Source organism: Salvelinus sp. IW2-2015, linkage group LG19 (genome assembly GCF_002910315.2).
Source record: "Salvelinus sp. IW2-2015 linkage group LG19, ASM291031v2, whole genome shotgun sequence".
Classification (NCBI taxonomy): Eukaryota; Metazoa; Chordata; class Actinopteri; order Salmoniformes; family Salmonidae; genus Salvelinus; species Salvelinus sp. IW2-2015.
In genome coordinates, this window is record NC_036859.1 from 17390079 (window position 1) to 17403028 (window position 12950).

Genomic DNA, 12950 nt, shown 5'->3' on the forward strand with positions numbered 1-12950 from the left:
GTGCCTTCTCATCATCAAGCCACTCAGCCATCCAGCAACAAGTACCACACACTCATTATCAAACCCCACAGAGAAGGGAAACATTACCTGACACCCAGCATTACAACTCACCTATCAGAGCAAACGCCCACCTATCAGAGACTTCACAGAACCCAACACTCTCCAGTCAGATGCCTAAGCTCACCATTCAGAGCCATGAGTACTTCTCACCTAGCCAATCGTAGCCCACCTCACATCAGTGTTGTACATGATCACACACAAAAGATTCTAGGCCCCTGAAATGGCAAACAGGGTTCAATCAGAACTTCACACGAACCAATTAGTGCCCATTCAGCGGATAGCACCCACCAAGGTTATTATAGTAAACTAAAACTGAAACTAATATGAAAATGAATCATGAACAAGGATTTAGGTTTGTCGGGTTCCCCTGCCTCAGCTGGCCCGACGGGTTTCCATACCTCAGGGGGATCGATAGGCTCCCATGCCTCAGCTGGTGAACAGGTTCCCGTGCCTCAACCGAGGCAKCCGGGGAGGTCTCAGCCGTCTCATCAGGCTCTCACGCCTCAGCGTCAGGTTTCTGCGCCTCAGCGGAGGCGACCGGTCCTCTCCAGATCCCCGGGATCATCTCTTTGGTTGGCATCCTGCGGCTGGAGCKGAGTGCGCCTCAGCCGGATCGACAGGTTCCTGTGCCAGAACAGAGGTGACCAATGCAGGTGCTTCTACACCTGCATTGCTTGCTATTTGGGGTTTTAGGCTAGGTTTCTGTACAGCACTTTGTGACATCAGCTGATGTAAGAAGGGCTTTATAAATACATTTGATTGATTGATTGATTGACCGGTCCGCTCTTGATCCCCGGGATCGTCATCTTGGTCGGCGTCCTGCGACAAGGGCCGCGCGTCGGGGAGGGGATACTGTCACGTGTGCTCCCTCTCCGGCCTCTAGGTCACCCTCTAGGCTGCTCGTTAGGGCGCACACCTGTCACCAGCGTTACYCGCATAATGACACTCACCTGGACTCCATCACCTCCTTAATTACCTGCCCTTTACATGTCACTCTCTTTGGTTTCTTCSCCAGTCATCGTTGTTGCTGTTTCTGTTCCAGTGTCATGTCTGTGCGTTGTTTYTGTTTCTTGTTTTGTATTTAGTTGCGTTTATTTATTAAAACACTCACTCCCTGAACTTGCTTCCCGACTTACAATGATATGGTAAATATAGCCAATGCCAAAAAACATTGACATTTAAATGGTATTAATATTAATTTGCATATATTTCCATGAATTCTCATATATTCCTGTTAATTCCCATATATTCCCATTAATTCCCATGGAAAGTTTCCACCTCTGAATATTCCCCAAAATGTGCAACCCTAGTTACGGTGCATATAAGGAAATATATTCATTAGGCCCTAATCTATGGATTTCACATGACTAGGAAAACATATGCATCTGTTGGTCACAGATAACTTTTTTTTTTAAGTAGAGGTGTGGATCAGAAAACCAGTCAGTATCTGGTGTGACCACCATTTGCCTCATGTATTGTCACACATCTCCTTCGCATAGAGTTCAGGTTGTTGATTGTGGCCTGTGGAATGTTGTCCCACTCCTCTTCAATGGCTGTGTGAAGTTGCTGGACATTGGTGGGAACTGGAACACGCTGTTGTACACGTTGATCCAGAGCATCCCAAACAAGCTCAATGAGTGACATGTCTGGRGAGTATGAAGGCCATGGAAGAACTGAATTTTCAGCTTCCAGAAATTGTGTGCAGATCCTTGCGACATGGGGCCGTGCATTATCATGTTGAAACCTGAGGTGATGGCGGCGGATGAATGCCACGACAATGGACCTCAGGATCTTGTCACGGTATCTCTGTGCATTCAAACTGCCATCGATAAAATGCAATTGTGTTCATTGTCCGTAGCTTATACCTGCCCTGTACCAGCTGTCTTCTGCCGGGGACTTGGGTGTTCCCTCCATGGCTGTGGATGTCCCTCTAGCTACCTCTCCCTATCCTAGTCAATCAACTGCCTGGGCACAGCCTGTACCACCCCTCTGCTGGGCCGTGCTCTCTGGATCAGAGCTCTGTCCCTTTGGCTGTTGTGGCCTGCACGCAGCCGGCGTCTCAGCAGCCCTCTTCTCAGGTTCTGAGTTCTGTGGCTCTGGCCTCGAAATCAGCTTTGAGACACAGGATAATTCCGGCTATTGTGATTAGAGGTCGACCGATTAATCGGAATGGCCGATTTAATTAGGGCCGATTTCAAGTTTTCATAACAATCGGTAATCGCCATTTTTGGACACCGATCATGACCGATTACATTGCACTCCACGAGGAGACTGCGTGGCAGGCTGACTACTTGTTATGCGAGTGCAGCAAGAAGCCAAGGTAAGGTGCTAGCCAACATTAAACTTATCTTATAAAAAACAATCAATCTTAATATAATCACTAGTTAACTACACATGGTTGATGATATTACAAGTTTATCTAGCCTGTCCTGCGTTGCATATAATCGATGCGGGGCCTGTTGATTTATCAACGAGTGATTTAACAAGCGCATTCGCGAAAAAAGCACTGTCGTTGCACCAATGTGTACCTAACCATAAACATCAACGCCTTTCTTAAAATCAATACACAAGTATATATTTTTAAACCTACAATTTAGTTTAATATTGCCTGCTCAACATGAATTTCTTTTAACTAGGTAATTGTGTCACTTTCTGCGTTCTGTGCAAGCAGACAGCATATATGCAGCAGTTGGGCCGCCTGGCACGTTTCGTGAACTGTGTGAAGACCATTTCTTCCTAACAAAGACTAATTAACTTGCCATAATGTACATATATTATGACATAACCTAAAAGGTTGTGCAATGTAACAGCAATTTTAGACTCTAGGGTGCACCCGTTAGATAAAATACGGAACGGATCCGTAATTCACTGAAGAATAAACGTTTTGTTTTCAAAATTATAGTTTCCCGATTGACCATATAATGACCTAAGGCTCGTATTTCCGTGTGTTTATTATATTATAATTAAATCTATGATTTGATAGAAGCAGTCTGACTGAGAGGTGAGGCGCAGCAGCAGCTCGTAAGCATTCATTCACAACAGCACTTTACTGTGTTGCCGAGCCAGCCTTCGCTGTGCTTCGAGCATTGCACTTTATGACTTCAAGCATCCATCAACTCCCCGAGATTAGGCGGCAATCTAAAGTACCTATTAGAACATCCAATAGTCAAATAGTTATGAAATACAAATGGTATTAGAGAGAAATAGTCCTATAATAACCTACAACCTAAACTTCTTACCTGGAATATTGAAGACTCATGTTAAAGGACAACATCAGCTCCACATGTTCTGAGCAAGGAACTTAACGTTAGCTTTGTTTAACCTGGCACATATTGCACTTTTAGCTTCTTCTTCCACAACTTTGTTTTGCATATTTTAACCAAATTGAACATGTTTCTTATTTTATTGAGACGAGAATTTGATTTTATTGATGTATGTATATTAAGTTAGAATAGTGTTCATTCAGTATTTTGATTAATGTGATATTACAAATACATTTTTTTTTAAATCAGCCGATTAATCGGTATCGGCTTTTTTTTGGTCCTCCAATAATCGGTATCGGTATCGCGTTGAAAATCTATCGGTCGATCTCTAATGTGATAGGGAGTTGATGGTGAGGCATATATCGTACCTGGGGCAAAGACTTTGTTGTTTCCTGGGTCAAGTTCAGGATATCACCAGGCTGATTTTCCCGCAGGCTGTGAGTCAGTCATCGCGGGGCTGATACTGTTCATGGTTCATGTGGGGTCGACATTACATTATGAAGAGCAGCTCAGAACAGCCTAAGATGTATCTTTAACAAAACTGATTGTCACTATGCTGACACCAAAAAACTCCCCTATACATCTGGCCGTCTGCCTCCCAATCGTGGCATTGAACGCGTCTGCAGCAGTCTCTTATCTCCATAACTGCTTTGAGTAAAGCCAGTGTGTCTATGTATTGCGGTGATCAACACTAACACGTCAGTGCTTACCAAGTGGCAACTGGACATGATCTCGCAACACCTACCAACAAGGACGGTGCAGTCAGTAGCCTTCAGACAGGGTGGAAAGGACAATAAGGCTTGAGTCCTAAATATGTTCAAAAAACTAAATCATTGTACTTTGGACAAATCATTCATCACAACCCCTAACCTTCAAACTAATATCGTTAATGGAATAGAGTGGTAATTGGAGCAAAGTTGAGGAGACCTAAACGCTGCTTGGAGTATCCTGATGTAAACTGTCCTGCGTCAGAAACATAGTATGAATCAAAGTTAGGGCGTAGGCATAGAGAAGTCTCTGTCCTATAATAAAGCGCTCTCGTGCATCTATAAACGAGCACTATCAACAAGGCGGGTCATACAGGCACTAGTTTTGTTCACCTGGACTACTGCGGTTCCAGTCATCGTGGGTGCAGGTGACCACAAAGGCGGACTGAGCAAAAATTGCAAATTGGGTGCAGAACTGGGCAGGCTACGGACTGGCCCTTGGATGTGAGCACAGAGGATGGCAACGTATTAAATTGAGGGATATGCATGTCAACTCTCCTGCGCTCAAACAGTGGAGGAGAGATTGACTTCATCACTACTTGTATTTATGAGAGGTATTGACATGTTGAATGCACCGAGCTGTCTGTTTGAACTACTGGCGCACAGCTCGGACCCCCATGCATACCCCACAAGACATGCCACCAGAGGTCTCTTCACAGTCCCCAAGTCCAGAACAGACTATGGGCGCACAGTACTACATTGAACTTTATTCCACATCAAGTAACTAATGCAAGCAGTAAAATTATATTTAAAAAACAGATAAAAATACACCTTATAGAACAGCGGGGACTGTGAAGAGACACAAACATAGGCACAGACACATGCATACAAACACACGATAACATACACACTATACACACGTACACATTATTTTGTGTTGTAGATATGTGGTAGTAGAGTAGGGGCCTGAGGGCACACACTAATATGTTGTGAAATCTGTTGTGAATGTATTGTAATGTTTTAAAATTTTTATAACTGCCTTAATTTTGCTGGACCTCAGGAAGAGTAGATGCTGCCTTCGTAGGAACTAATGGGGATCCATAATAAATACAAATACAAATGACCCACTGCCACCATGGGGCACTCAGCAAACCTTTCACCCACATAACTCCAGTGACTGCCATCTGCCCGGTACAGTTGAAACTGGGATTCATGCGTGAATAACACACTTCTCCAGCATGCCAGTGGCTATCGAAGGTGAGCATTTTCCCACTGAAGATGGTTACGACGCCGAACTGCAGTCAGGTCAAGACCCTGGTGAGGACGACGAGCACACAGATGAGCTTCACTGAGACGGATTCTGACAGTTTGTGCAGAAATTCTTTGGTTATGCAAACCCAGTTTCATCAGTCCAGGTGGCTCGTCTCAGACAATCCCGCAGGTTAAGAAGCAGGATGTGTAGGTCCTGGTATGACGTGGTTACACGTGGTCTGCAGTTGTGAGGCCGGTTCGCCGTACAGCCAAATTCTATAAAACGATGTTGGAGGCAGCTTATGGTTGAGAAATTAACATTAAATGATCTGGCAACACTTCTGGTGGACATTCCTGCAGTCAGCGTGCCAATTGCACGCTCCCTCAAAACTTGAGACATCTGTGGCATTGTGTTGTGTGACAAAACTGTACATTTTAGAGTTGCCTTTTGTTGTCCCCAGCACAAGGTGCACCTGTGTAATGATCGTGCTGTTTAATGAGCTTCTTGATATGCCACACCTGTCAGGTGGGTGGATTATCTTGGCAAAGGAGACATGCTCACAAACAGGGATGTAAACAAATATGTGCACAAAACTTGAGAGAGAAATAAGCTTTTTGTACATATGGAACATTTCGGGGATCTTTTATTTAAGCTCAAGAAACACTTTACATGTTGCGTTTATATTTTNAGCACAAGGTGCACCTGTGTAATGATCGTGCTGTTTAATGAGCTTCTTGATATGCCACACCTGTCAGGTGGGTGGATTATCTTGGCAAAGGAGACATGCTCACAAACAGGGATGTAAACAAATATGTGCACAAAACTTGAGAGAGAAATAAGCTTTTTGTACATATGGAACATTTCGGGGATCTTTTATTTAAGCTCAAGAAACACTTTACATGTTGCGTTTATATTTTMGTTCAGTGTAACTAAAAACTAYATAATCAGGTCTGAAAACTAACTGAAACTTAACTAAATTTCAAACAAAAATCTGAAAACGAATGGAAATCCAAATAAATTTGAAAACGCAAAACTATTTTAACCTTGGCGCCCACCAATCAGAGGCCTTTCAGTAGCATGGTATGACAGACAGCAGTAAGGCCATGCATGTCAGTCTCACATGGTCCGGAGCACTCAGGCAGATAAGCACATGTGGTCAGGGCTCCTAAAAATACATTCCCCCAGAAAAACTGACTGCATGGGCGGCTGTGGGGCCGATCCATCCGTGGTGCCAATGTTCACCCTGTAAATTGTTTTAACTAGTCTCCCTGTACAGGTAGACAGCCTATTTTAAAAGTAATATGCTTGGGGGTGAGGAGAGGATGTCATTGGGTTTGTTTGGGAGGGCATATGTGGTTTTGAATAGTTAGAATTTCTATGGTAATTTAAAAGATATACACATCTCAACACATATGTATGCTATTGGATAACATCAAGAAACTCACAGCAGAAGCCTTTAATCAATGTGTTGACTTTCTTTCTGGGTGAACTGCCCCAATGCCCTGGAGAGAAACCGCCTGAGGCAACACCCACCACTAGGCACAGTTACTGTAGAGTACACAAATCAAGAAGTCCCCCTACACCCTGGATCCCGCCACAGTATGAGGGAGTTCAAGGTCGTCTYCGGACTTATGGCCGCCTTTGTCACGGGTCACAGGTCAAAAGCCCACAAGATAACACAGGCAGGCGGCTAGCCTGCTACTTAGGTGTGAGAGCTGCTCGCTTCAGGCAACATAATCCAGCAGCGTGGTTGTGTTGATTTGCACAAGGAGCTCCACCCAAGGGAGTTGTAACACCTTCACATGGACTGACTGCCTGAGACTTAGAACATGTAAATACAAATACATATTTTGTCTAATACAAAGTTCCAGGRTAATTCGGACTATTTCCTTTTCTAAACACGTCATGTTAATCCACAAAGGAAATCGGTTAACTTTTCTGTGCTATAATTATATCATTCAATGTTCCACAAAAGCGGGAATCAGCCCTTGACGGATTGGTGCTGCTTCAAACGTGCACTGCTTTACAGAACCGTCGGAAATGGCCACTTCAAAAACCACCCGGCTTCCCTTTGAARCGGTCCGATTTAACATGAACAATGATGGTGCCATTATCTAATATATCCACTGGGAAGAGCTGGAGATAAGACTGGCAGAGAGAGGGAGGGAGGCACCTGTATTAGTCTTAGAAGAGACCACAAAAACCATTCAACTGGATTCAGCCCTTACAAATTTCAGTGACCGCATCATCTGTTCTTTGCATTAACAGAATCTACAAAGGCTTAGGACTGTTTCTATTGGGGAAGATGAATCAGATAAATTCTTCCCAAGCATGAAAGAAACCTGAGTAGGAGTAGGCTTAGATTGTGTTAAGGGGAAAGGGTGTGACCAAGCATGTGGCAAGTTAGTCTGACAAAAACCTGACCTTCACATTAAATTATTTTGACAAAATACTTTGTTATGACTGTAAAATCATCAAAGGGTTATAGGAACCAACACTATTTGACAGACATCTGTGCTGAAAGCACACGGAAGTGTGGTTGACTGAATTATTTCAGAGGCATTGACAACATCCTTCCTTATCTACACACACCTCTGATAAGAAGACATGGCCTACACAAGATTGRATACACAGAGGGTTAATAACCACAAAATAACATTGTACTACTTTACCAATCTTAATCATTCTATGGGATACAGTATTTCACTTGTATCATGGGCTGATAGACTGCTTTAAGTCTGTTTTTCAGTTTCAAGATGTTTCTCTACATCTAGAAGGTAGGGTCATCGTGTGCAGAGCATAATATCTTTGCAGATTAACCAATTAACTATTGGCAGCCAATCTAGTCTGATTTGTTTGCCTTGCATTGAATTTATAAGACTCAGGTCAACGCTGCCAAATCAGTCTGCTCCAATTTGTGAAATAACAACCTTGGAAGGTAACACTCCAATAAGCCTGCACGCTTTCTAATGAAAGCACACACAGCCTCATAAATACATTCTTGGCATTGACAAAAGATTTGGGGGGGGAGCTAAAATCAAATGGATGACATAAGGAGGGAGGGGCCAGGTGAGCTTGGTCTGGAGCCTCACTGGATCACAGTAGCTGTTTGATAGGCTGGGCGGGCCAAAGGGAGAGCGGGAGGCGTGTGGTCGGTAGTTTCAGAGAATACTTCAGCTCCATACTTTATAGCACGCCTTATTGCAGTAATGGCAGTTTCCCTGAGTCCATATAAACAGAGCATTACCAWGTCTTAAACTCAGACGTCCCTCAAGCCGCCACGAGCCGAGCAGGTGCTATATTTATCCTTTCTTGCAGCCCCTCTGCTTCGTTTAGCTTAGTTCATCCCAGCTAAAAGCAGAGATGGGAGAATCTGCCACCGTCACCCATTCTCTTCCTCCCACAGTCCTCCTAGGGAACATGGATGCGGTGTGGTACTCACTTTTAGGAATATTTACTTTCTACGGATCTCCATTTGGTGCCGACCCCTGATCCGCAGACCAAACCTGTTTCTCAATCACAACTGTTCCAGCTCTGAACCATCTTCACCCACTCCACCCAGACCTGCCCCCCCCCAGATCTTTAACATCCCTCTGATCCCTAATCCCTGGACAGAATCCCACCCTCTTTCCCCTCACTGCGGATAATTGAGCATATGGTGCAATTTCATGGGCCATGAGCCAAACTCCTGCAGCAGCCCCCACTGCAGCCACGGGTCATAATAGATGCATATCCCCCAGCCACAGGGGCATGATCTGAGGCTGATTCCTGGCATGCAGCCAGATGTGGGACATCACTCACATGACTAGCGCTGCCTGTCTGTCTCAGACAAGGAAAACTTAGAGGCTTGGCTAAATTCACCCTGGGACATCCCACTGTTATATTTCATACTCTCAACAACAGCCACCGTGAAGGTACAGCACTTGGCTGAGTAGGATGGAATCAATGAAAGCTCTCCAGGTGTGGGTCACTCACCTGTCCCAGGTCCAAAGTGACGTTCACCTCATTGTACATAGGTCCCCGGGAGAGAGGCGGGCTCTGCCACCAGCGCTCAGTGCCATCGATGGCGTTACTCACCGGGTGGGCCTTGTTTGGCTCGTTGGAGTTGCATCTGTCACAATACTGTCCCTGCAGGGTAAGGGCCAATGAAATGGTGTTACTCTGAGCCCAAAACACATATAAACACATATTAATAGAGTCCCACCAACACAAAGCCACACATTCAGTGCATAGTAAACTCGTATTCAAGAAAATMAATAAGCCACAGTCACACATTTGCAGACAGTGCAAACAAGTAATCACATGCATCAAGAAGACGGCACCGGAGAAGATGGCTGACCTGCTACTAACCGATCGTTTTTTTGCGTTGTTTGTAACTTATTTTTTTACTTATCTTGTACATAATATTGCTGCTACCATCTCTTATGAAAAAAAATAACTTCTGGACATCAGAACAGCGATTATTCACCACGAACTGGAAGCWTTTTTCCCCCTTTAACYAGATAAAAGGAACACCTATGTGAGAATGCTATTCACTGACTACAGCTCAGCGTTCAACACCATAGTGCCCACAAAGCTCATCAAAAAMCTAAGGACCCTGGGACTAAACACCTCCCTCTGCAACTGGATCCTGGACTTCCGGACGGGCCGCCCCTAGGTGGTAAGGGTAGTTAACAGCACATCCTCAACACAGGGGCCCCTCAGGGGTGCGTTCTCAGTCCCCTCCTGTACTCCCTGTTCACTCATGACTGCCCGGCCAGGCACGACTCCAACACCATCATTAAGTTTGCCGATGACACCAACAGTGGTAGGCCTGATCACRGACAACGACGAGACAGCCTATAGGGAGGAGGTCAGAGACCTGGCCATGTGGTTCCAGGACAACAACCTCTCCCTCAATGTAACCAAGACAAAGGAGATGATTGTGGACTACAGGAAAAGGAGGACCGAGTACGCCCCCATTCTCATCGATGGGGCTGCAGTGGAGCAGGTTGAGAGCTTCAAGTTCCTTGGTGTCCACATCACCAACAAACTAACATGGTCCAAGCACACCAAGACAGTCGTGAAGAGGGCACAACAAAACCTATTTCCCCTCAGGAGACTGAAAAGATTTGGCATGGATCCTCAGAACCTCAAAAGGTTCTACAGCTGCACCATCGAGAGCATCCTGACTGGTTGCATCACTGCCTGGTATGGCAACTGCTCGGCCACCAACCGCAAGGCACTACAGAGGGTAGTGTGTACGGCCCAGTACATCACTGGGGCCAAGCTTCCTGCCATCCAGGACCTCTATACCAGGCGGTGTCAGAGGAAGGCCCTAAAAATTGTCAAAGACTCCAGCCACCCTAGTTATAGACYGTTCTCTCTGCTACCGCACTGCAAGCGGTACCGGAGCGCCAAGTCTAAGTCCAAGAGGCTTCTAAACAGCTTCTACCCCAAGCCATAAGACTSCTGAACATCTAATCAAATGGCTACCCAGGCTATTTGCATTGCCCCCTCTTTTACGCAGCTGCTACTCTCTGTTATMATCTATGCATAGTCACTTTAATAACTCTACCTACATATTACCTCAATTACCTCAACTAACCGGTGCCCCCGCACATTGACTCTGTACCGGTACCCCCTGTATATAGTCTCGCTATTGTTACTTTACTGCTGCTATTTAACTACTTGTTACTTTTATTTCATATTATTATTCATATTTTTTAAACTGCATTGTTGGTTAGGAGCTTGTAAGTAAGCATTTCACTGTAAGYTCTACACCTGTTGTATTCGGGGCATGTGAATAAGAAAATTTGATTTGATTTTAATTGTAGCAACAATGGTAATAGCGATATCTGGAAATACTGCAACAGTAAACCAATTTCCCGCTATACAATAATGATAGCAAGCAATATATAGGCRTACTGGGGCACTTCTTTGTGTAGGTTTTAACGCCACTTAGTGTTCCAAAGGTATTGAAACTCCTGAAGGGGCAAGTCTACTGTTGAGAYGGCATTCTCATTGGAGAGCTCAGCAGTTAAACACAATGTTGAAAAGTATTTCTGGCAGGTGTACAACTTGGTCAGAGCAGACAGAATTGCCACTGTTCCCCTATAGTGACTCATTCTGGAGCCTGGGTGCAATAGCAAGGAAGCATGGAGGACCATTCAACTGTAATACCAGTTTAACTGTAAATATGGTATTTCACATGGGAATATATAGATGTATGTATGGGAGGAAAAATCATAAGAAAATCACTAGCTTGCAAGGAAACAACTTCCTTACTTTGATTGAATAATACAAATACGATMTTATTCTGTGCTATGGGTTGTGTTTCTGTTGGTATCTGTCCATGTTATGTCTTCAGAACAATGCTATTAAGAAGTGCACATTAATAGGCTYCATGTGTCTTTTACGCATGCACTCATGCCAGCCAACCTCTTGCGTAGCTAAAACTTACATTTGAACTGTAAACATTATTATTAAAGGCAGAAAGGTGGTGATCAAAACGTTTAAAAATGAAACAACAAATCATGAAACCGTAAATGTCGTTCACTCATTACCTGTATCGTTTGACTAGGAAGTCCAAAGGTAGGTCCTCCGACAAGTTTACAGTACAAATCAGATCTCGGTCTCCCCGCTTCATCTTCACCGCAAGTTGCGGTGGCYGATATCCGTGACCCCTCCGCAAGGTTGAAGTACGGGGGGCTCAAACTAAACCCGGTTATTTCGTTAAAAGACACCTGCGCGTAAACGTCCCGCCAAAATAAGAGCATCAAAGTAAATAATAAAGCAACAGGGTGAGCTCTCTTCACCCCACTCGCCATGTTCCTTCCACCTCAACAATCTCTGTAGATGCTCAAATCAAATTGCAACTCGCAGTTCAAGTTATCTAGATCCCCATGAAATAATACGCAATCTCCACGCATAAAACAATCCAGTACCCTTGAGCCTGGCGCGGTTCAAGTGTTCTGATGTAAAAGTTTCACTTGTGTCTCTGCTGCTGCTGTTGAGTCTGTCTATGTGCTTCCCCTCTACATGTTCCCTCGTGAAATAAGCACTTGCTCCCGTTTCTCCCTAATCAAACTCTGCCACCCGGGGCCGTATCAAGTGTCAATACAGTCATTGGGTGTCACCAGTGAGTTATAGCCTAGGCCCTACTTGACTTGGGGCCAAAGTCTCTCTATAAATGATCCCATATTGAATCACGTTCAAGCCAAAGTAGAAAATCATCAGTAACGCAAGAAAATATTTCACTAGACGTTTTTGGAAACAAAGTTTTGACACCAGCTCACAGATATTTTTTGGTGCAATTATTTSAAAATACAGCGGTCATTAACCGATCGTTGTGATTCCTGAATCATGGCCAACCTTCAACTGACCACTGATTTGTTTCACAATAAAATGTGAGATTGTATAGTCTAATTATAGTGGCCTAATGCAAAACAGTTATATGACAGTTGCAGGGAACCACTGAGTCTTGATTTGATTTGCTTCAAATAAAATAGACTGCATGAACAATTGTTGACAGAGAGAAAATCTGGAATGTAACTGGCAATGTTAAAAAACATCCATCAATCCCATCCAAAAACAGACTGCCATACTGAGCCACACCCAACCCAGATTCATCCAGAGACACACTCCCTTCTCCTGCATACCTTTGCTATTTCCAGTGCCAGGTTTAGT

The 12950-nt window shown here is 44.3% G+C and overlaps 1 protein-coding gene across 1 annotated transcript in view; it reads right to left on the reverse strand.

Annotated features, from left to right (window-relative positions):
* The window catches only part of LOC111979615 (laminin subunit alpha-3-like), a 121213-nt gene extending 108892 nt beyond the window's left edge, over window positions 1-12321 (reverse strand). The window contains 2 exon segments of the mRNA XM_070448856.1: window positions 9258-9410; window positions 11828-12321. Of these exon segments, the coding sequence (XP_070304957.1) occupies window positions 9258-9410; window positions 11828-12091 (417 nt within the window). The 5' untranslated portion in view covers window positions 12092-12321.
* Window positions 12322-12950: the final 629 nt, after the last annotated feature.